At 43.0% G+C, this 23,926-nt stretch overlaps 2 protein-coding genes across 2 annotated transcripts in view; one reads left to right on the plus strand and one right to left on the minus strand.

Annotated features, from left to right (window-relative positions):
• Nucleotides 1–11,101, plus strand: part of chek1 (checkpoint kinase 1) — a 38,682-nt gene extending 27,581 nt beyond the window's left edge. The window contains exons 11-13 of the mRNA XM_029652611.2: nt 3,159–3,290; nt 10,201–10,302; nt 10,422–11,101. Of these exons, the coding sequence (XP_029508471.1) occupies nt 3,159–3,290; nt 10,201–10,302; nt 10,422–10,517 (330 nt within the window). The 3' untranslated portion in view covers nt 10,518–11,101. The remainder of the gene's footprint in view (nt 1–3,158; nt 3,291–10,200; nt 10,303–10,421) is intronic.
• Nucleotides 10,706–23,926, minus strand: part of LOC115122411 (V-set and immunoglobulin domain-containing protein 10-like 2) — a 169,524-nt gene continuing 156,303 nt past the window's right edge. Inside the window, exons 16-18 of the mRNA XM_065005027.1 lie at nt 19,930–19,954; nt 12,271–12,377; nt 10,706–11,604 (exon numbers count right to left, since the gene is read on the minus strand). Of these exons, the coding sequence (XP_064861099.1) occupies nt 11,498–11,604; nt 12,271–12,377; nt 19,930–19,954 (239 nt within the window). The 3' untranslated portion in view covers nt 10,706–11,497. The remainder of the gene's footprint in view (nt 11,605–12,270; nt 12,378–19,929; nt 19,955–23,926) is intronic.

Below are 23,926 nucleotides of genomic sequence, written 5' to 3' on the forward strand. Positions count from 1 at the left end.
GTTCCCGCTCAGCCCAGTCAAAACTGTTCGCTGCTCTGGCCCCCCAATGGTGGAACAAACTCCCTCACGACGCCAGGACAGCGGAGTCAATCACCACCTTCCGGAGACACCTGAAACCCCACCTCTTTAAGGAATACCTAGGATAGGATAAAGTAATCCCTCTCACCCCCCCTCCCCCTGAAAAGATTTAGATGCACTACTGTTCCACTGGAGGTCATAAGGTGAATGCACCAATTTGTAAGTCGCTCTGGATAAGAGCGTCTGCTAAATGACTTAAATGTAAATGTAATGTGTGGTCCCATGGTGTTTATACTTGCGTACTATTGTTTGTACAGATGAACGTGTTTGGAAATTGCTCTCAAGGATGAACCAGACATGTGGAGGTCTACAATTTTTTTTCTGATGTCTTGGCTGACTTCTTTTGATTATCCCTTGATGTCAAGCAAAGAGGCACTGCGTTTAAAGGTAGGCCTTGAAATACATCCAAGTACACCTCCAATTGACTCAAATGATGTCAATTAGCCTATCAGAAGCTTCTAAAGCCATGACATCATTTTCTGGAATTTTCCAAGCAGTTTAAAGGCACAGTCAACTTAGTGTATGTAAACTTGACCCACTGGAATTGTGATACAGTGAATTATAAATAATCTGTAAACAATTGTTGAAAGATTCACTTGTCATGCACAAAGTAGATGTCCTAACCGACTTGCCAAAACTATAGTTTGTTAACAAGAAATTTGTGGAGTGGTTGAAAAACTAGTTTTAATGACTCCAACCTAAGTGAATGTGAACTTCTGACTTCCACCTTCCTCCTATAACCCTTAACTTCTGGTGTAGACCCTCCAACCTTAGCACTCCATCAGTGACATGAATAAGTAACATTTCATATTCTCAGAACCCAACACAGGTTAGTCTCACGATACCACAACAATACCATCACGATACTAAAACGAAACCACAACGATACCATCTTGATACCAAAACTATCTCGATACCGGAATGATACCCGATACCAAGACAAATAAAGAAGGCTTATTAGCCAAAGTCACAGCGTAGGACTTGATCCAGACAGATCTGTAGAGTTCAATATCATTACCTTTGACATTACTTGAATGTATGCATTTAATTAATCAATCATACAATTAATTTGACTTTGTTTTTACTAATCTGTTTCCCTTCATTTGGAATAAGAAATCTCCTTTTTTTTTAAATTTTTTATTTTATATATTTTTTTATATATATAAATATAAAAGTGCCGCTGTCCCACATGCACCTTGACTAACCGGTGCCCCCTATATATATATAGCCTCGCTATTGTTATTTTACTGCTGCTCTTTAATTATTTGCTACTTTAAAAAAAAAAATGTAACTGTTGGTTAAGGGCTTTCACTGTTGTATTTGGTGCATGTGACAAATTACTCGAGCAAAGATGAGCTTGACTGGTAGAGACGTGAGCCAGGGGGGGGGAAAGTGAATTAACATTTTTGGTGACAATCAGCTTTGAAATCAGCCATATTTTGTGTTTGTGATACCTTGTGTATGTATGTGAAGGTAGGTATGTGAATCATAACAAGGTACTAGGGTATGTGAATTGATGTTAGCTTCAGCTGTATACTAGCAAAGGAAGTTAGCCCACAAAGCTGGAAGCTACAGTTGTCTTCTTGCATTGTAAAGTGTTGTAACATGTTAAACTGTTCATTACTGTCTATGTGCATTATTCAAATGTGTTAACTTCTGTGCAGCATGAATGGAGATAAAGCCCAGACTCCCAGTGAGTTCAGTGGTTCCTCAGGACAGACTAGAGTCAGTATGAGAGGGTATCTAACATGATACGGCCCAGACTCCCAGTGAGTTCAGTGGTTCCTCGGGACAGGCTAGAGCTAGCTGAGCAGGCACGGCGCTCTGGCGCTTTAAGGAGACATGGGCTGTGTTGAAAGACAGACTTGATCCTCAATCAGGGGAGATGTGAAGCACATTTTGACAGAGGTACCAAAAATAACACGGCACTCCTAGTTGCCGGGGACTTTAATGCAGGCAAACTTAAATCTGTTTTACCTCATTTCTACCAGCATATCACATGTGCAACCAGAGGGGGAAAAACTAGACAAATTTTACTCCAAACACAGAGAAGTGTACAAAACTCCCTCGCCCTCCATTTCGCAAATCTGGCCATATTTCTATCCTCCGGTATCCTGCTTCCAAGCAAAAACAAAAGCAGGACGTAGCAGTGACTCGCTCAATACGGAAGTGATCAGATGATGCGGATACTACTATACTACTATACCACTATACTACTATACTACTATACTACTATACCACTATACTACTATACCACTATACTACTATACCACTATACCACTATACCACTATACCACTATACTACTATACTACTATACCACTATACCACTATACCACTATACTACTATACAGGACTGTTTTGCTAGCACAGATTGGATGAATCCCAGAACATATTCCAATGACATTGAGGTGTATACCACCTCAGTCACCGGCTTTATCAATATCTGCATTGATGACGTTGTCCCTACTGTGACCGTACGTACATTTCCCAACCAGAAGTCATGGATTACAGGCAACACCCGCACCGAGCTAAAGGCTAGAGCTTCCGCTTTCAAGGAGTGGGACACTAATCTGGGCGCTCATAAGAAATCCCGCTATGCCCTCAAACAGGCAATGTGCCAATACAGTACTAAGATTGAATCGAACTACACCGGCTCTAAAGCTCGTCGGATGTGACAGGGCATAAACTTTTACGGACTACAAAGGGAAACTCAGCCGTGAACTGACGAGAGCCTACCAGATGAGTTAAATGCCTTTTTATGCTTGCTTTTAAGCAAGAAACACTGAAGCATGCATGAGCGCACCAGCTGTCCCGGATGACTATGTGATCACGGTCTCTGTAGCCGATGTGAGCAAGACCTTTTTAAACAGGCCAACATTCACAAAGCCGCAGGGTCAGACAGATTACCAGGACTCAAAGCATGTGCGGACCACCTGGAAAGTGTTCTCACTGACATTTTCAACCTGTCTGTAATACCTAATATGGGACTTAACATGAAATCATTTGTGTGTTTTTATGTTCAGGTATTATTGCTGGTTTTAAACATATCTCCTTGTCTCTTGCTCGTGTGTGTGTGTAGACCCCGTGGCAGCGGCTGGTTCGGAGGATGACGAGGTTCTTTACGACTCTGGACTCTTCAGCTTCCTGCTCCGCTCTGAGGGACACCTGTATCAACCTGGGCCACACCTTCAAACACACCTGCACCAACCAGGTACACACACACACACACACACCCACCACTTCAGACATACCTGCAACCACCATTTTTACATTACACACCAGGTACACCCACACACCTTTTTAAAGACACCTGCACCAACCAGGTACTCACCCACTTTTCAAATACACCTGCACCAAATACTAGTTTTGTCTGACTCAGCACAGCTATAAATTAAAACATTTTGTTGGTAGCATTGGTGCTCCCAGTTCACAGAAGTTATGAGAACAGTAAGAGTTCGGAGCACCAGAAAATATATGAAGGATGCAGCCTATATTGATTCTAGCTACTTTTGAAACATCTGAAACATCTGTATCTAACCCTGTGAAGACATTCTTTGTAAACGCTAAAATGTTGGTTTATGAATGTAAAAATCCGCCAGTGGAGATGCATCCAACTGCAGTGCCAATTTGCAAGAGAAAGAAAAATAAATGTAGAGCCGGTAATATGGGTTACAACTGCGAGTGTAGCGAAATGCTTCTAGTTCTGACTGTCCAGCAATATCTGACATGTAATCTAAAAACAATTCCACATCAACTACCTAATACACACAAACAAGTAAATGAATGGAATAAGAATATAATGGCTGAGCAATGACAGAGCAGCATAGGCATGATGCAATAGATGGTATAAAGTATATACATGTGAGATGAGTAATGCAAGATATGTAAACATTATTAAAGTGACTAGTGATCCATTTATTAAAGTGGCCAATGATTCGAGTCGGTATGTTTTATTTATTTTTATTTAACCAGGTAGGCTAGTTGAGAACAAGTTCTCATTTGCAACTGCGACCTGGCCAAGATAAAGCATAGCAGTGTGAACAGACAACACAGAGTTACACATGGAGTAAACAATTAACAAGTCAATAACACAGTAGGAAAAAAGGGGCAGTCTATATACAATGTGTGCAAAAGGCATGAGGTAGGCGAATAATTACAATTTTGCAGATTAACACTGGAGTGATAAATGATCAGATGGTCATGTACAGGTAGAGATATTGGTGTGCAAAAGAGCAGAAAAGTAAATAAATAAAAACAGTATGGGGATGAGGTAGGTGAAAATGGGTGGGCTATTTACCAATAGACTATGTACAGCTGCAGCGATCGGTTAGCTGCTCAGATAGCAGATGTTTGAAGTTGGGAGGGAGATAAAAGTCTCCAACTTCAGTAGGCAGCAGCCACGGTGTTGGTGATGGCTGTTTAACAGTCTGATGGAGATAGAAGCTGTTTATCAGTCTGATGGAGATAGAAGCTGTTTATCAGTCTGATGGCCTTGAGATAGAAGCTGTTTATCAGTCTGATGGAGATAGAAGCTGTTTATCAGTCTGATGGAGATAGAAGCTGTTCATCAGTCTGATGGAGATAGAAGCTGTTTACCAGTCTGATGGAGATAGAAGCTGTTTATCAGTCTGATGGAGATAGAAGCTGTTTATCAGTCTGATGGAGATAGAAGCTGTTTATCAGTCTGATGGCCTTGAGATAGAAGCTGTTTATCAGTCTGATGGAGATAGAAGCTGTTTATCAGTCTGATGGCGATAGAAGCTGTTTATCAGTCTGATGGCCTTGAGATAGAAGCTGTTTACCAGTCTGATGGCCTTGAGATAGAAGCTGTTTACCAGTCTGATGGAGATAGAAGCTGTTTATCAGTCTGATGGCCTTGAGATAGAAGCTGTTTTTCAGTCTGATGGCCTTGAGATAGAAGCTGTTTTACAGTCTGATGGCCTTGAGATAGAAGCTGTTTTACAGTCTGATGGCCTTGAGATAGAAGCTGTTTTTCAGTCTGATGGCCTTGAGATAGAAGCTGTTTTACAGTCTGATGGCCTTGAGATAGAAGCTGTTTATCAGTCTGATGGCCTTGAGATAGAAGCTGTTTATCATTTTGATGGCCTTGAGATAGAAGCTGTTTATCAGTCTGATGGCCTTGAGATAGAAGCTGTTTATCAGTCTGATGGCCTTGAGATAGAAGCTGTTTATCAGTCTGATGGCCTTGAGATAGAAGCTGTTTATCAGTCTGATGGCCTTGAGATAGAAGCTGTTTATCAGTCTGATGGCCTTGAGATAGAAGCTGTTTATCAGTCTGATGGCCTTGAGATAGAAGCTGTTTATCAGTCTGATGGCCTTGAGATAGAAGCTGTTTATCAGTCTGATGGCCTTGAGATAGAAGCTGTTTATCAGTCTGATGGTGATAGAAGCTGTTTACCAGTCTGATGGTTATAGAAGCTGTTTACCAGTCTGATGGTTATAGAAGCTGTTTACCAGTCTGATGGTTATAGAAGCTGTTTACCAGTCTGATGGCCTTGAGATGGAAGCTGTTTGCCGCCTTCACCACACTGTCTGTGTGGGTGGACCATTTCAGTTTGTCCGTGATGTGAACGCCGAGGAACTTTAACTTTCGACCTTTTCCACTGCTGTCCAGTCGATGTGGATAGGGGGGCTGCTCCTTCTGCTGTTTCCTGAAGACCACGATCATCTCCTTTGTTTTGTTGACGTTGAGTGAGGTTTGTTAATGATAATGACATGGTGCTTATACAAGGCTACTATACAGAACCTACTAATGATAACGACATTACTAATTATTTTAATGATCATCATAATTGTAATAACAATTAGGAGATCAAGAAAAAGGAAGTTACATGAGCAAGCGCAGCGCAGCATATGTGCAAAAATTACGATATGTTTTTTCCCCCCCGTTTGGAACAGTGTAAACACTAAGTAATACCAGGCTGTTTTAATGAAGAAAAACATGTGAAGCCTTTTACAGCAAATATTAAAAAACATCTTCATCTGTGAAATTGCTCTGTCCGACATTTTGCCGTTGCGTGAGGCATGATGTTCACTGAATCAGTGGCCCCCACAGTGGATTAGTCCACTGAATCAGTGGCCCCCACAGTGGATTAGTCCACTGAATCAGTGGCCCCCACAGTGGATTAGTCCACTGAATCAGTGGCCCCCACAGTGGATTAGTCCACTGAATCAGTGGCCCCCACAGTGGATTAGTCCACTGAATCAGTGGCCCCCACAGTGGATTAGTCCACTGAATCAGTGGCCCCCACAGTGGATTAGTCCACTGAATCAGTGGCCCCCACAGTGGATTAGTCCACTGAATCAGTGGCCCCCACAGTGGATTAGTCCACTGAGTCAGTGGCCCCCACAGTGGATTAGTCCACTGAGTCAGTGGCCCCCACAGTGGATTAGTCCACTGAATCAGTGGCCCCCACAGTGGATTAGTCCACTGAATCAGGTGCAAATCAGATAAGTGTTTTGTGCCCCATGAATTATTTTGTATTTTCTTTATGCGACTGCTCGACTGAAGATATCTCGGTCGACCAACAGCCTAAACAATCGACCAGTCGACTGAATGGGGTCCTCCCTATGTTCAACATAGGAAGGCCAAGCACAGGAAGTAGCTCTTTCAGTAGTTTAGTTGGAATAGGGTCCAGTAGGCAGCTGCAAGATTTAGAGGCCGTGACTATTTTTGTGAATGTGTCGAAATACTGGATAAAAAATCTTGAGTGTGATCCTAGGTCCTGGCAGTTCTGTGCTGAATCAGGACAACTGAGTTTTGGAGAAATACGCAGATTCAAAGCGGAGTCTGTAATTTGCTTTCTAATGATCATGATCTTTTTGTCAAAGAAGTTCATGAATTCATCACTGCTGAAGTGAAGGCCATCCTCACTTGGGTAATGCTGCTTTTAAGTTAGCGTTGAGACTGTCAAAAATACATTTTTTGGTTTGTTTTTTATTCTCAATCAGGTCTGAAAAGTAGGCTGATCGAGCAGCAGTGAGGGCAATTCAACATTGTACGCAAAGCTTGTTTTTTAAATTTGATTTCATCTTTATTTAACTAGGCAAGTCGGTTAAGAACAAATTCTTATTTACAATGACGGCCTACCAAAAGGCTTCTTGCTGGGGCTGGGATTAAAAATATAGGACAAAACACACATCACAACCAGCTAGACACCACAACAAAGCAAGGCATCACCACATGACAACACAGCATGGTAGCAACACAACATGACAACAACGTGGTAACAACACCACATGGTAGCAGCACAAAACATGGTACAAGCATTATTGGGCCCAGACAACAGAATGAAGGGCAAGAAGGTAGACATCAAAACATCACATGAAGCAGCCGTCAGTAAGAGTCTTCGAAGGAAGGGATTGTCCCTTAACTGACCTGACTTTTAGTTTTCTCAAGTGTCTACCATAAATGAAAACATATTTCCTAATGTGCTTTCGCATGACTCCATTAAATAGGCAGAATAACTGGCTAAATTATTCTAAATGTTGTGACAGTGATTTAAAGATGCATTATGCAGAAATCACTCCACCATTTTCTGGTTGCATGTTAAATGACATGTCGGCCATGTGGCCCCGCCCTAGTTCATATCCCACCAGTTATATAACATGTCGGCCATGTGGCCCCGCCCTAGTCCATATCCCACCAGTTATATAACATGTCGGCCATGTGGCCCCGCCCTAGTTCATATCCCACCAGTTATATAGCATGTCGGGCCATCTGGCCCCGCCCTAGTCCATATCCCACCAGGTATATGACATGTGGCCCCGCCCTAGTTCATATCCCACCAGGTATATGACATGTCGGCCATGTGGCCCCGCCCTAGTTCATATCCCACCAGTTATATAACATGTGGCCCCGCCCTAGTTCATATCCCACCAGTTATATAACATGTCGGCCCCGCCCTAGTCCATATCCCACCAGGTATATGACATGTGGCCCCGCCCTAGTTCATATCCCACCAGGTATATGACGTGGCCCCGCCCTAGTTCATATCCCACCAGGTATATAACATGTCGTGCCATCTGGCCCCGCCCTAGTTCATATCCCACCAGGTATATGACATGTGGCCCCGCCCTAGTTCATATCCCACCAGGTATATGACATGTCGGCCATGTGGCCCCGCCCTAGTTCATATCCCACCAGGTATATGACATGTCGGCCATGTGGCCCCGCCCTAGTTCATATCCCACCAGGTATATAACATGTCGGCCATGTGGCCCCGCCCTAGTTCATATCCCACCAGGTATATAACATGTCGGCCATGTGGCCCCGCCCTAGTTCATATCCCACCAGGTATATAACATGTCGGCCATGTGGCCCCGCCTCTAAATCCCACCAGTTATATAACATGTGGCCCCGCCTAGTTCATATCCCACCAGTTATATAACATGTCGGCCATGTGGCCCCGCCTTAGTTCATATCCCACCAGTTATATAACATGTCGTGCCATCTGGCCCCGCCCTAGTTCATATCCCACCAGGTATATGACATGTGGCCCCGCCCTAGTTCATATCCCACCAGGTATATGACGTGGCCCCGCCCTAGTTCATATCCCACCAGGTATATGACATGATATATGACATGTGGCCCCGCCCTAGTTCATATCCCACCAGGTATATGACATGTGGCCCCGCCCTAGTTCATATCCCACCAGGTATATAACATGTCGGCCATGTGGCCCCGCCCTAGTTCATATCCCACCAGGTATATAACATGTCGGCCATGTGGCCCCGCCCTAGTTCATATCCCACCAGGTATATAACATGTCGGCCATGTGGCCCCGCCCAGTTCATATCCCACCAGGTATATGACATGTGGCCCCGCCCTAGTTCATATCCCACCAGATATATGACATGTGGCCCCGCCCTAGTTCATATCCCACCAGGTATATGACATGTGGCCCCGCCCTAGTTCATATCCCACCAGGTATATGACATGTGGCCCCGCCCCTAGTTCATATCCCACCAGGTATATGACATGGGCCCCGCCCTAGTTCATATCCCACCAGGTATATGACATGTGGCCCCGCCCCTAGTTCATATCCCACCAGGTATATGACATGTGGCCATGTGGCCCCGCCCCTAGTTCATATCCCACCAGGTATATAACATGTCGGCCATGTGGCCCCGCCCTAGTTCATATCCCACCAGGTATATAACATGTCGGCCATGTGGCCCCGCCCTAGTTCATATCCCACCAGTTATATAACATGTGGCCCCGCCCTAGTTCATATCCCACCAGTTATATAACATGTCGGCCATGTGGCCCCGCCCTAGTTCATATCCCACCAGTTATATAACATGTCGTGCCATCTGGCCCCGCCCTAGTTCATATCCCACCAGGTATATGACATGTGGCCCCGCCCTAGTTCATATCCCACCAGGTATATGACGTGGCCCCGCCCTAGTTCATATCCCACCAGGTATATGACATGTGGCCCCGCCCTAGTTCATATCCCACCAGGTATATGACATGTGGCCCCGCCCTAGTTCATATCCCACCAGGTATATGACATGTGGCCCCGCCCTAGTTCATATCCCACCACGTATATAACATGTCGGCCATGTGGCCCCGCCCTAGTTCATATCCCACCAGGTATATAACATGTCGGCCATGTGGCCCCGCCCTAGTTCATATCCCACCAGTTATATAACATGTCGGCCATGTGGCCCCGCCCTAGTTCATATCCCACCAGGTATATGACATGTGGCCCCGCCCTAGTTCATATCCCACCAGATATATGACATGTGGCCCCGCCCTAGTTCATATCCCACCAGGTATATGACATGTGGCCCCGCCCTAGTTCATATCCCACCAGGTATATGACATGTGGCCCCGCCCTAGTTCATATCCCACCAGGTATATGACATGTGGCCCCGCCCTAGTTCATATCCCACCAGGTATATGACATGTGGCCCCGCCCTAGTTCATATCCCACCAGGTATATGACATGTGGCCCCGCCCTAGTTCATATCCCACCAGGTATATGACATGTCGGCCATGTGGCCCCGCCCTAGTTCATATCCCACCAGTCACACACATCTTATCAAACCAGGTGCACACCCCTTTAACCCTTGTTGCGTGTCTTGTTTCCCAGGTAACAGTCAGTACTCTGGATAGACGGAACAATAAGTTGATATTTAAGGTTCATCTGATGGAGCTGGACGAGAGAGTTTTACTGGACTTCAGACTATCCAAGGTAGGGGATACGGACGTGTGTGTAATACAACTGTGAATGTACTCTGACTATATCTGCCGATCTTTGCAGTATCCTGCATCACTTCATGGATACTGATAGTGTGTGTGTGTGTGTTACAGGGCGATGGTCTGGAGTTTAAGCGCGTCTTCCTGAAGATCAAACAGAAGCTAAGTGACATCATCAGTACCCAGAGAATACCACTTCCTGTCACATGATCAGTTGCCATCTACGTCATGGAACACACACACCAGAAGACATCAGGCGTGTGTTTTACTATCCTCATGCGTACCGGAAATCCCCCAAATTCCCCACCAGGATAATTCTCATTCGCGGGGACATTTCCCAGGTCCCTGTGAGGATAGCTTAAAATGGTCTAGGGGAAAAGGATTTTGAATGAAATACATTTCAGGTCCCCACAAGGATAGTAACACATATGGTGTGTGTAGTTGCAGTAGCTGCTACAGCGGGGACCATGAACAAATGATCCTCACTGACCATACTGATCACTAATCACAGGCATTTAGTTGAATTGATTCATTATGAGAAGTAGCCTTTTACTAGAAATGAAAGAAGTGTGTTAATATGGGTGGTTGTCAATGGGACCATTGATAAAACTACAACCATCAAACTAGTAGTTTAAATGAGAATTAAAAAAGATGGTGGTGCACAATGTTATGAACGTTTCTGTACTTTTATTATTATCACATCAATTCAGGAAATGTCTCGGTAAAGGTCTGTCTCTCTCGAGTTGGGTGTGTAACCATTATTTTGTATCAAATAAAATGATTTGTGGTAAGAACTGTACTTTATTTCAACCTGGAAGGCAGAACAGGCAGGTGCTTAGGCTGCATTCACACCATCTCCTATATTTGTAAATACCAGCATATGACTTGGAAAAATACACTTGCATGCCCTTCCAACTGGTAATTCCTAGTGGGAAACTCGTCTATCATCTCTGAGCTTCGACTTCTCCCACATGCTGAACTCTGACATCACATACTAAGGAAATTACTTTGATAACAGCATTTTTGGAAGTTTTAAATGCAACAGCAAAAGATTATTCATGAAAAATGATCTATTAGTATAATTATTTTTTGAGCATGACAGCTGTACTTTTAATACAAATTGTATTTACAGAGTTTCCACTTGTTATGAACACAGCATTATCCAGTATGTATGGATGTGTGTGTGATCTTCAGCCCGTTGCCATGACGGTGATGGTGACGTTGACAGGTTCGTTGTCCTCAGCGGTTAGAGGAGGGGAGGCTGGGGAGGCAGCCCTAGGAGAGGCCATGGATGGACCTAGAGAACAGAAGATTCATTTATCATAGAACTGATTGGATTTATTAACGTGTTAAAGATATGTGCCCAATATATATATATAGCCTATCATAATCACATCAATAAATTGGTTATAACGAACTCCAAACCCAGTATGTAACTTCCAGAATATAACTTTTTGGGTTAAGTGACCAAAATTCACATAGAAATGTTAGTTATAGATCTGTCATTCTCATTGTAAGCAAGTCTAAGAAGAGGTAGATCTGTTCTATGTGCTCTATATGTACATTTGGTTTTGTCTTAGTTTGTGTTTGATACATCAGCTTCAAACACAATATTTTAGGTTATTGAAAAGATATTTCACATCGGTTTGGGTATACAATGATATGCTCTGGATTAGACTCAAACTGAAATTAGACAAACATTATAGAATTGTGGCAACCAATCACGGAGCGATTGCTACTTTGGGGCTGCAGGGTAGCCTAGTGGTTAGAGCGTTGCGAGTTCAAACCCCCGAGCTGGCAAGGTACAAATCTGTCGTTCTTCCCCTGAACAGGCAGTTAACCCACTGTTCCTAGGCTGTCATTGAAAATAAGAATTTGTTCTTAACTGACTTGCCTAGTAAAATAAAAATGACATAGGCCTGGTGGGACATTGTCTCATTATGTTAATGAGACATTAGGTTACCTGGGCTAGGGGAGGGGCAATGTTCTGTAGCTCCTCCCTCTCCATCAACTCCTCCCATCACCTCATCATCAGGGAGGTTGATGTTCTCCCTGGACCGGCTGTGCTGCCTACACACGCACACATTATATATATATACACATATTATATACACATTATACATACATTATATATATATATATATAAACTCAGCAAAAAAACACAACCCTGTCTTTCAAAGATAATTCATAAAAATCCAAATAACTTATACATATCAAATATCTTCATTGTAAAGGGTTTAAACACGGTTTCCCATGATTGATCAATGAACCATAAACAATTAATGAACATGCACCTGTGGAACGGTCGTTAAGACACTAACAGCTTACAGACGGTAGGCAATTAAGGTCACAGTTATGAAAACTTAGGACACTAAAGAGGCCTTTCTACTGACTCTGAAAAATACCAGAAGAAAGATGCCCAGGGTTCCTGCTCATCTGCGTGAATGTGCCTTAGGCATGCTGCAAGGAGGCATGAGGACTGCAGATGTGGCCAGGGCTATAAATTGCAATGTCCGTACTGTGAGACGCGTAAGACAGCGCTACAGGGAGACAGGACGGACAGCTGATCGTCCTCACAGTGGCAGACCACGTGTAACAACACCTGCACAGGATGGGTACATCCGAACATCACACCTGCGGGACAGGTACAGGATGGCAACAACAACTGCCCAGGTTACACCAGGAACGCACAATTCCTCCATCAGTGCTCAGACTGTCCGCAATAGGCTGAGAGAGGCTGGACTGAGGGCTTGTAGGCCTGTTGTGAGACAGGTCCTCACCAGACATCACCGGCAACAACGTTACCTATGGGCATAAACCCACCGTCGCTGGACCAGACAGGACTGGCAAAACGTGCTCTTCACTGACAAGTCGCAGTTTTGTCTCACCAGGGGTGATGGTCGAATTCTTTTTAATCGTCAAAGTAATGATCGTTACACCGAGGCCTGTAATCTGGAGTGGGATCGATTTGGAGGTGGAGGGTCTGGGCGGTGTGTTACAGAATCATCGGACTGAACTTGTCATTGCAGGCAATCTCAAAGCTGTGTGTTAGAGGGAAGACATCCTCCTCCCTCATGTGGTACCCTTCCTGCAGGCTCATCCTGACATGACCCTCCAGCGTGACAATGCCACCAGCCATACTGCTCGTTCTATGCGTGATTTCCTACAAGACAGGAATGTCAGTGTTCTGCTATGGCCAGCGAAGAGCCCGGATCTCAATCCCATTGCGCACGTCTGGGACCTGTTGGATCGGAGGGTGAGGGCTAGGGCCATTCCCCCCAGAAATGTCCGGGAACTTGCAGATGCCTTGGTGGAAGAGTGGGGTAGCATCTCACAGCAAGAACTGGCAATTCATTATTCCATGTCTGTGGAACTTGTTCAGTTTATGTCTCAGTTGTTGAATCTTATGTTCATACAAATATTTACACATGTTAAATTTGCTGAAAATATAATTGACAGTGAGGACGTTTCTTTTTTTGTTGGGTTTATATACACACAGACATATATATATATATATATATATACACACACAGTGCATTTGGAAAGTATTCAGACCTTTTTCTACATTGTTACGTTACAGCCGTATTCTAAAATGTAGTAAATGTTTTTCCTCATCAATCTACACACAATATTCTACAATGACAAAGCAAAAACAGATTTTTAGACATTTTTGCAAATGTACAAAAAAATTTGAAACTGATATCACATTTAGTATTCTGATCATTTTTCTCAGAACGTTTGGTAGCGATTACAGCCTTGAATCAAGCTTGTTATTCAGGGAGTTTCTCCCATTGTCTGCAGATCCTCTCAAGATCTGTCAGGGTGGATGGGGAGCGTCGTTGCACAGCTATTCTCAGGTCTCCCCAGAGATTTTTGTTTGGGTTCAAGTCCGGGCTTTGGCTGTGTCACTCAAGGACATTGCGACTTGTCCCGAAGCCCCGAAGCCACTCCTGCGTTGTCTTGGCTGTGTGCTTAGGGTCTTTATCCTGTTGGAAGGTGAACCTTCGCTCCGCTCTGGAGCAGGTTTTCATCAAGGATCTCTGTACTTTGCTCCGTCATCTTTCCCTCGATCCTGACTAGTCTCCTAGTCCATGCTGCTGAAAAACATCCCCATAGCATGATGCTGCCACCATCATGCTTCACAGTAGGGATGGTGCCAGGTTATCTCCAGCCAAAGAGCTAAAAATTGGTTTCATCAGCCCACATGTTTCTCATGGTCTGAGAGTCCTTTAGGTGCCTTTTGGCAAACTCAAAGCAGACTGTCAGGTGACTTTAACTGAGGAGTGGCTTCCGTCTGGCCACTCTACTATAAAGGCCTGATTGGTGGAGTGCTGCAGAGATGGCTGTCCTTCTGGAAGGTTCTCCCATCTCAACAGAGGAACTCTGGAACTCTGTCAGAGAGACTATCAGGTTCTTAGTCACCTCCCTGACCAACGTCCTTCTCCCCAAATTGCTCAGTTTGGTCGGGCAGCCAGCTCAAAGAAGAGGGTTGGTTGTTCCAAACTTCTTCTTCTTATACACACACACATATTATATACACTGTATATATATATATATATATAAATACAGTTGAAGTCGGAAGTTTACATACACCTTAGCCAAATACATTTGAACTCCGTGTTTTACAGTTCCTGACATTTAATCCTAGTAAAAATTCCCTGTCTTAGGTCAGGATCACCACTTTATTTTAAGAATGTGAAATGTCAGAATAATAGTAGAGCGAATTAATCACATTCCTAGTGGGTCAGAAGTTTACATACACTCAATTAGTATTTGGTAGCATTGCCTTTAAATTGTTTAACTTGGGTCAAACGTTTCAGGTAGCCTTCCCTCCTTTCCACAATAAGTTGGGTGAATTTTGGCCGATTCCTCCTGACAGAGCTGGTGTAACTGAGTCAGGTTTGTAGGCCTCCTTGCTTGCACACGCTTTTTCAGTTCTGCCCACATTTTCTATGGGATTGAGGTCAGGGCTTTATGATGGCCACTCCAATACCTTGAATTTGTTGTCCTTAAGCCATTTTGCCACAACTTTGGAAGTATGCTTGGGGTCATTGTTCATTTGGAAGACCTATTTGTGACCGAGCTTTAACTTTAACTGATGTCTTGAGATGTTGCTTCAAAAAATCCACATAATTTTCCTTTCTCATGTCTTCGTCTATTTTGTGAAGTGCACCAGTCCCTCCTGCAGCATAGCACCCCCACAACATGATGCTGTCACCCCCGTGCTTCATGGTTGGGATGGTCTCCTTCGGCTTGCAAGCCTCCCCCTTTTTCCTCCAAACATAACGATGGTCATTATGGCCAAACAGTTCTATTTTTGTTTCATCAGACCAGAGGACATTTCTCCAAAAAGTACAATCTTTGTCACCATGTGCAATTGCAAACCGTAGTCTGGCTTTTTTATGGCGGTTTTGGAGCAGTGGCTTCTTCCTTGCTGAGCGGCCTTTCAGGTTATGTCGATAAAGGACTCGTTTTACTGTAGATATAGATACTTTTGTACCTGTTTCCTCCAGCATCTTCACAAGATCCTTTGCTGTTGTTCTGGGATTGATTTGCACTTTTCGCACCAAAGTAGCCAAAGTAGTCATCTCTAGGAGACAGAACGCGTCTCCTTCCTGAGCAGTATGAAGGCTGCGCGGTCCCATGGTGTTTATACCAGGGGTGGAAAAACCTTGGATCATTGTTACTCTAACTTCCGCGACGCATATAAGGCCCTGCCTCGCCCCCCTTTCGGAAAAGCTGACCACGACTCCATTTTGTTGATCCCTGCCTACAGACAGAAACTAAAACTAGAGGCTCCCACACTGAGGTCTGTCCAACGCTGGTCCGACCAAGCTGACTCCACAAGCTGACTCCACACTCCAAAACTGCTTCCATCACGTGGACTGGGATATGTTTCGTATAGCGTCAGATAACAACATTGACGAATACGCTGATTCGGTGTGCGAGTTCATTAGAACGTGCGTTGAAGATGTCGTTCCCATAGCAACGATTAAAACATTCCCTAACCAGAAACCGTGGATTGATGGCAGCATTCACGTGAAACTGAAAGCGCGAACCACTGCTTTTAATCAGGGCAAGGTGTCTGGTAACATGACCGAATACAAACAGTGCAGCTATTCCCTCCGCAAGGCTATCAAACAAGCTAAGCGTCAGTACAGAGACAAAGTAGAATCTCAATTCAACGGCTCAGACACAAGAGGCATGTGGCAGGGTCTACAGTCAATCACGGACTACAGGAAGAAATCCAGCCCAGTCACGGACCAGGATGTCTTGCTCCCAGGCAGACTAAATAACTTTTTTGCCCGCTTTGAGGACAATACAGTGCCACTGACACGGCCTGCAACGAAAACATGCGGTCTCTCCTTCACTGCAGCCGAGGTGAGTAAGACATTTAAACGTGTTAACCCTCGCAAGGCTGCAGGCCCAGACGGCATCCCCAGCCGCGCCCTCAGAGCATGCGCAGACCAGCTGGCCGGTGTGTTTACGGACATATTCAATCAATCCCTATACCAGTCTGCTGTTCCCACATGCTTCAAGAGGGCCACCATTGTTCCTGTTCCCAAGAAAGCTAAGGTAACTGAGCTAAACGACTACCGCCCCGTAGCACTCACTTCCGTCACTTCAGTGCTTTGAGAGACTAGTCAAGGACCATATCACCTCCACCCTACCTGACACCCTAGACCCACTCCAATTTGCTTACCGCCCAAATAGGTCCACAGACGATGCAATCTCAACCACACTGCACACTGCCCTAACCCATCTGGACAAGAGGAATACCTATGTGAGAATGCTGTTCATCGACTACAGCTCGGCATTCAACACCATAGTACCCTCCAAGCTCGTCATCAAGCTCGAAACCCTGGGTCGCGACCCCGCCCTGTGCAACTGGGTACTGGACTTCCTGACGGGCCGCCCCCAGGTGGTGAGGATAGGCAACAACATCTCCTCCCCGCTGATCCTCAACACTGGGGCCCCACAAGGGTGCGTTCTGAGCCCTCTACTGTACTCCCTGTTCACCCACGACTGCGTGGCCACGCACGCCTCCAACTCAATCATCAAGTTTGCGGACGACACAACAGTGGTAGGCTTGATTACCAACAACGACGAGACGGCCTACAGGGAGGAGGTGAGGGCCCTCGGAGTGTGGTGTCAGGAAAATAACCTCACACTCAACGTCAACAAAACTAAGGAGATGATTGTGGACTTCAGGAAACAGCAGAGGGAACACCCCCCTATCCACATCGATGGAACAGTAGTGGAGAGAGTAGCAAGTTTTAAGTTCCTCGGCATACACATCACAGACTAACTGAATTGGTCCACTCACACAGACAGCATCGTGAAGAAGGCGCAGCAGCGCTTCTTCAACCTCAGGAGGCTGAAGAAATTCGGCTTGTCACCAAAAGCACTCACAAACTTCTACAGATGCACAATCGAGAGCATCCTGGCGGGCTGTATCACCGCCTGGTACGGCAACTGCTCCGCCCTCAACCGTAAGGCTCTCCAGAGGGTAGTGAGGTCTGCACAACGCATCACAGGGGGCAAACTACCTGCCCTCCAGGACACCTACACCACCCGATGTTACAGGAAGGCCATAAAGATCATCAAGGACAACAACCACCCGAGCCACTGCCTGTTCACCCCGCTATCATCCAGAAGGCGAGGTCAGTACAGGTGCATCAAAGCTGGGACAGAGAGACTGAAAAACAGCTTCTATCTCAAGGCCATCAGACTGTTAAACAGCCACCACTAACATTGAGTGGCTGCTGCCAACACACTGACACTGACTCAACTCCAGCCACTTTAATAATGGGAATTGATGGGAAATGATGTAAATATATCACTAGCCACTTTAAACAATGATACCTTATATAATGTTACTTACCCTACATTATTCATCTCATATGCATACGTATATACTGTACTCTATATCATCGACTGCATCCTTATGTAATACATGTATCACTAGCCACTTTAACTATGCCACTTTGTTTACATAGTCATCTCATATGTATATACTGTACTCGATACCATCTACTGTATCTTGCCTATGCTGCTCTGTACCATCACTCATTCATATATCCTTATGTACATATTCTTTATCCCCTTACACTGTGTATAAGACAGTAGTTTAGGAATTGTTAGTTAGATTACTTGTTGGTTATTACTGCATTGTCGGAACTAGAAGCACAAGCATTTCGCTACACTCGCATTAACATCTGCTAACCATGTGTATGTGACAAATAAAATTTGATTTGATTTGATTTGATTTACTTGCGTACTATTGTTTGTACAGATGAACGTGGTACCTTCAGGCATTTGGAAATTGCTCCCAAGGATGAAACAAACTTGTGGAAGTATACAAAAAACAATTCTGAGGTCTTGGCTGATTTCTTTTGATTTTCCCATGATGTCAAGCAAAGAGGCACTGAGTTTTAAGGGAGTCCTTGAATTACATCCACAGGTACACCTCCGATTGACTCAAATGATGTCAATTAGCCTATCAGAAGCTTCTAAAGCCTTGACATCATTTTCTGGAATTTTCCAATCAGTTTAAAGGCACAGTGAACTTGGGGGCTGCAGGGTTGCTTAGTGGTTAGAGCGTTGGACTAGTAACCGAAAGGTTGCAAGTTCGAATCCCCGAGCTGACAAGGTACAAATCTGTCGTTCTGCCCCTGAACAAGGCAGTTAACCCATTGTTCCTAGGCCATCATTGAAAATAAGAATTTGTTCTTAACTCACTTGCCTAGTTAAATAAAGGTAAAAAATAAATCAAATTAAAATGACTTGTGTCACACACAAATTAGATGTCCTAAACAAAACTATAGTTTGTTAACAAGAAATTAGTGGAGTGCTTGAATTACAAGTTTTAATGACTCAAACCTAAGTGTAAGTTAACTTCCGACTTCAACTGTATATACACACACACACAAAATACACATGATACCCACATTATATATATATACACACACACACAAAATACACATGATACCCACATTATATATATATACACACACACACAAAATACACATGATACCCACATTATATATATATACACACACACACAAAATACACATGATACCCACATTATATATATATACACACACACACAAAATACACATGATACCCACATTATATATATATACACACACACACAAAATACACATGATACCCACATTATATATATATACACACACACACAAAATACACATGATACCCACATTATATATATATACACACACACACAAAATACACATGATACCCACATTATATATATATACACACACACACAAAATACACATGATACCCACATTATATATATATACACACACACAAAAATACACATGATACCCACATTATATATATATACACACACACACAAAATACACATGATACCCACATTATATATATATACACACACACACAAAATACACATGATACCCACATTATATATATATACACACACACACAAAATACACATGATACCCACATTATATATATATACACACACACACAAAATACACATGATACCCACATTATATATATATACACACACCTGTGTTACATACACAAATCATGTATACTCATGTTTTACACATGGCCTGTGTGACTCCATACTCACATTCCAAACAGCATGTCATGGAGTCCTGTTTAGAGACAAGAGAGTTAAGGTCAGATATTAAACTGTTGTTGTATCCTGATAACTCCTGGTCAGATATTAAACTGTTGTTGTATCCTGATAACTCCTGGTCAGGGTCAGAATAAACTGTTGTTGTATCCTGATAACTCCTGGTCAGGATCAGACTAAACTGTTGTTGTATCCTGATAACTCCTGGTCAGGGTCAGATTAAACTGTTGTTGTATCCTGATAACTCCTGGTCAGATATTAAACTGTTGTTGTATCCTGATAACTCCTGGTCAGGATCAGAATGAACTGTTGTTGTATCCTGATAACTCCTGGTCAGGATCAGAATGAACTGTTGTTGTATCCTGATAACTCCTGGTCAGGGTCAGATTAAACTGTTGTTGTATCCTGATAACTCCTGGTCAGGGTCAGATTAAACTGTTGTTGTGTCCTGATAACTCCTGGTCAGGGTCATATTAAACTGTTGTTGTATCCTGAAAGCTCCTGGTCAGGATCAGAATGAACTGTTGTTGTATCCTGATAACTCCTGGTCAGGATCAGAATGAACTGTTGTTGTATCCTGATAACTCCTGGTCAGATTAAACTGATGTTGTGTCCTGATAACTCCTGGTCAGGATCAGAATGAACTGTTGTTGTATCCTGATAACTCCTGGTCAGGGTCAGAATAAACTGTTGTTGTATCCTGATAACTCCTGGTCAGGGTCAGATTAAACTGTTGTTGTATCCTGATAACTCCTGGTCAGATTAAACTGTTGTTGTATCCTGATAACTCCTGGTCAGGATCAGATTAAACTGTTGTTGTATCCTGATAACTCCTGGTCAGGGTCAGAATAAACTGTTGTTGTATCCTGATAACTCCTGGTCAGGGTCAGATTAAACTGTTGTTGTATCCTGATAACTCCTGGTCAGATTAAACTGTTGTTGTATCCTGATAACTCCTGGTCAGGATCAGATTAAACTGTTGTTGTATCCTGATAACTCCTGGTCAGGATCAGACTAAACTGTTGTTGTATCCTGATAACTCCTGGTCAGGATCAGATTAAACTGTTGTTGTATCCTGATAACTCCTGATCAGGGTCAGACTAAACTGTTGTTGTATCCTGATAACTCCTGGTCAGGGTCAGACTAAACTGTTGTTGTATCCTGATAACTCCTGGTCAGGGTCAGATTAAACTGTTGTTGTATCCTGATAACTCCTGGTCAGGGTCAGATTAAACTGTTGTTGTGTCCTGATAACTCCTGGTCAGGGTCATATTAAACTGTTGTTGTATCCTGAAAGCTCCTGGTCAGGATCAGAATGAACTGTTGTTGTATCCTGATAACTCCTGGTCAGGATCAGAATGAACTGTTGTTGTATCCTGATAACTCCTGTCAGGGTCAGATTAAACTGTTGTTGTATCCTGATAACTCCTGGTCAGGATCAGAATGAACTGTTGTTGTATCCTGATAACTCCTGGTCAGGATCAGAATGAACTGTTGTTGTATCCTGATAACTCCTGGTCAGATTAAACTGATGTTGTGTCCTGATAACTCCTTGTCAGGATCAGAATGAACTGTTGTTGTATCCTGATAACTCCTGTCAGGGTCAGATTAAACTGTTGTTGTATCCTGATAACTCCTGGTCAGGATCAGAATGAACTGTTGTTGTATCCTGATAACTCCTGGTCAGAATAAACTGATGTTGTATCCTGATAACTCCTGGTCAGATTAAACTGATGTTGTGTCCTGATAACTCCTGGTCAGTGTCAAACTGGACAGTTTTACTCTAATCTCTTCATTCAAAGACTCAATCATGGACACTCCTGAACTGTGTCAGCATGCTAGTCAGGGTCATAATGTATTTGTATTTACTATGGATCCCCATTTGCTTCTGGCAAGGCAGCAGCTACTCTTCCTAGGGTCCAGCAAAACATTACAATACATTCACAAATTTTACTACACAATGTGTGCCCCTGGGGTCAGGGTCATCATACTAGTTAAAGTCAGGTTCTTCATCGTAGTTAGGATCAGGGTCATCATGCTAGTTAGGGTCAGGATCAGCATGCTAGTCAGGGTCATCATGTTAGTCAGGGTCAGCATGCTAATTAGGGTTAGAGTTTACATTAACTGGATGGTTAGAGTTTACATTAACTGGATGGTTAGGGTTAGAGTTTACATTAACTGGAGGGTTAGAGTTTACATTAACGGGATGGTTAGAGTTTACATTAACTGGATGGTTAGAGTTAGAGTTTACATTAACTGGATGGTTAGGGTTAGAGTTTACATTAACTGGATGGTTAGAGTTTCCATTAACTGGATGGTTAGAGTTTACATTAACTGGATGGTTAGAGTTAGAGTTTACATTAACTGGATGGTTAGGGTTAGAGTTTACATTAACTGGATGGTTAGAGTTTCCATTAACTGGATGGTTAGAGTTTATATTAACTGGATGGTTAGGGTTAGAGTTTACATTAACTGGATGGTTAGAGTTTACATTAACTGGAAGGTTAGGGTTAGAGTTTACATTAACTGGATGGTTAGAGTTTACATTAACTGGATGGTTAGAGTTTACATTAACTGGATGGTTAGAGTTTACATTAACTGGATGGTTAGGGTTAGAGTTTACATTAACTGGATGGTTAGGGTTAGGGTCTACATTAACTGGATGGTTAGAGTTTACATTAACTGGATGGTTAGAGTTTACATTAACTGGATGGTTAGGGTTAGAGTTTACATTAACTGGATGGTTAGGGTTAGAGTTTACATTAACTGGATGGTTAGAGTTTACATTAACTGGATGGTTAGAGTTTACATTAACTGGATGGTTAGGGTCTACATTAACTGGATGGTTAGAGTTTACATTAACTGGATGGTTAGGATTAGGGTCTACATTAACTGGATGGTTAGGGTTTACATTAACTAGATGGTTAGAGTTTACATTAACTGGATGGTTAGAGTTTACATTAACTGGATGGTTAGAGTTTACATTAACTGGATGGTTAGAGTTTACATTAACTGGATGGTTAGGGTTAGAGTTTACATTAACTGGATGGTTAGAGTTAGAGTTTACATTAACTGGATGGTTAGGGTTTACATTAACTAGATGGTTAGAGTTTACATTAACTGGATGGTTAGAGTTTACATTAACTGGATGGTTAGAGTTTATATTAACTGGATGGTTAGGGTTAGAGTTTACATTAACTGGATGGTTAGAGTTTACATTAACTGGATGGTTAGGGTTAGAGTTTACATTAACTGGATGGTTAGAGTTTACATTAACTGGATGGTTAGAGTTTATATTAACTGGATGGTTAGGGTTAGAGTTTACATTAACTGGATGGTTAGAGTTTATATTAACTGGATGGTTAGGGTTAGAGTTTACATTAACTGGATGGTTAGAGTTTACATTAACTGGATGGTTAGGGTTAGAGTTTACATTAACTGGATGGTTAGAGTTTACATTAACTGGATGGTTAGGGTTAGAGTTTGGATGGTTAGAGTTTACATTAACTGGATGGTTAGAGTTTACATTAACTGGATGGTTAGAGTTTATATTAACTGGATGGTTAGGGTTAGAGTTTACATTAACTGGATGGTTAGAGTTTATATTAACTGGATGGTTAGGGTTAGAGTTTACATTAACTGGATGGTTAGAGTTTACATTAACTGGATGGTTAGTGTTTACATTAACTGGAGGGTTAGGGTTAGAGTTTACATTAACTGGATGGTTAGAGTTTACATTAACTTAATGGTTAGGGTTAGAGTTTACATTAACTGGATGGTTAGAGTTTGCATTAACTGGGTGCTTAGGGTTAGAGTTTACATTAACTGGATGGTTAGGGTTAGAGTTTACATTAACTGGATGGTTAGGGTTAGAGTTTACATTAACTGGATGGTTAGAGTTTACATTAACTGGATGGTTAGGGTTAGAGTTTACATTAACTGGATGGTTAGGGTTAGAGTTTACATTAACTGGATGGTTAGGGTTAGAGTT

Source organism: Oncorhynchus nerka, linkage group LG19 (genome assembly GCF_034236695.1).
Source record: "Oncorhynchus nerka isolate Pitt River linkage group LG19, Oner_Uvic_2.0, whole genome shotgun sequence".
In the NCBI taxonomy this organism is placed as follows: Eukaryota; Metazoa; Chordata; class Actinopteri; order Salmoniformes; family Salmonidae; genus Oncorhynchus; species Oncorhynchus nerka.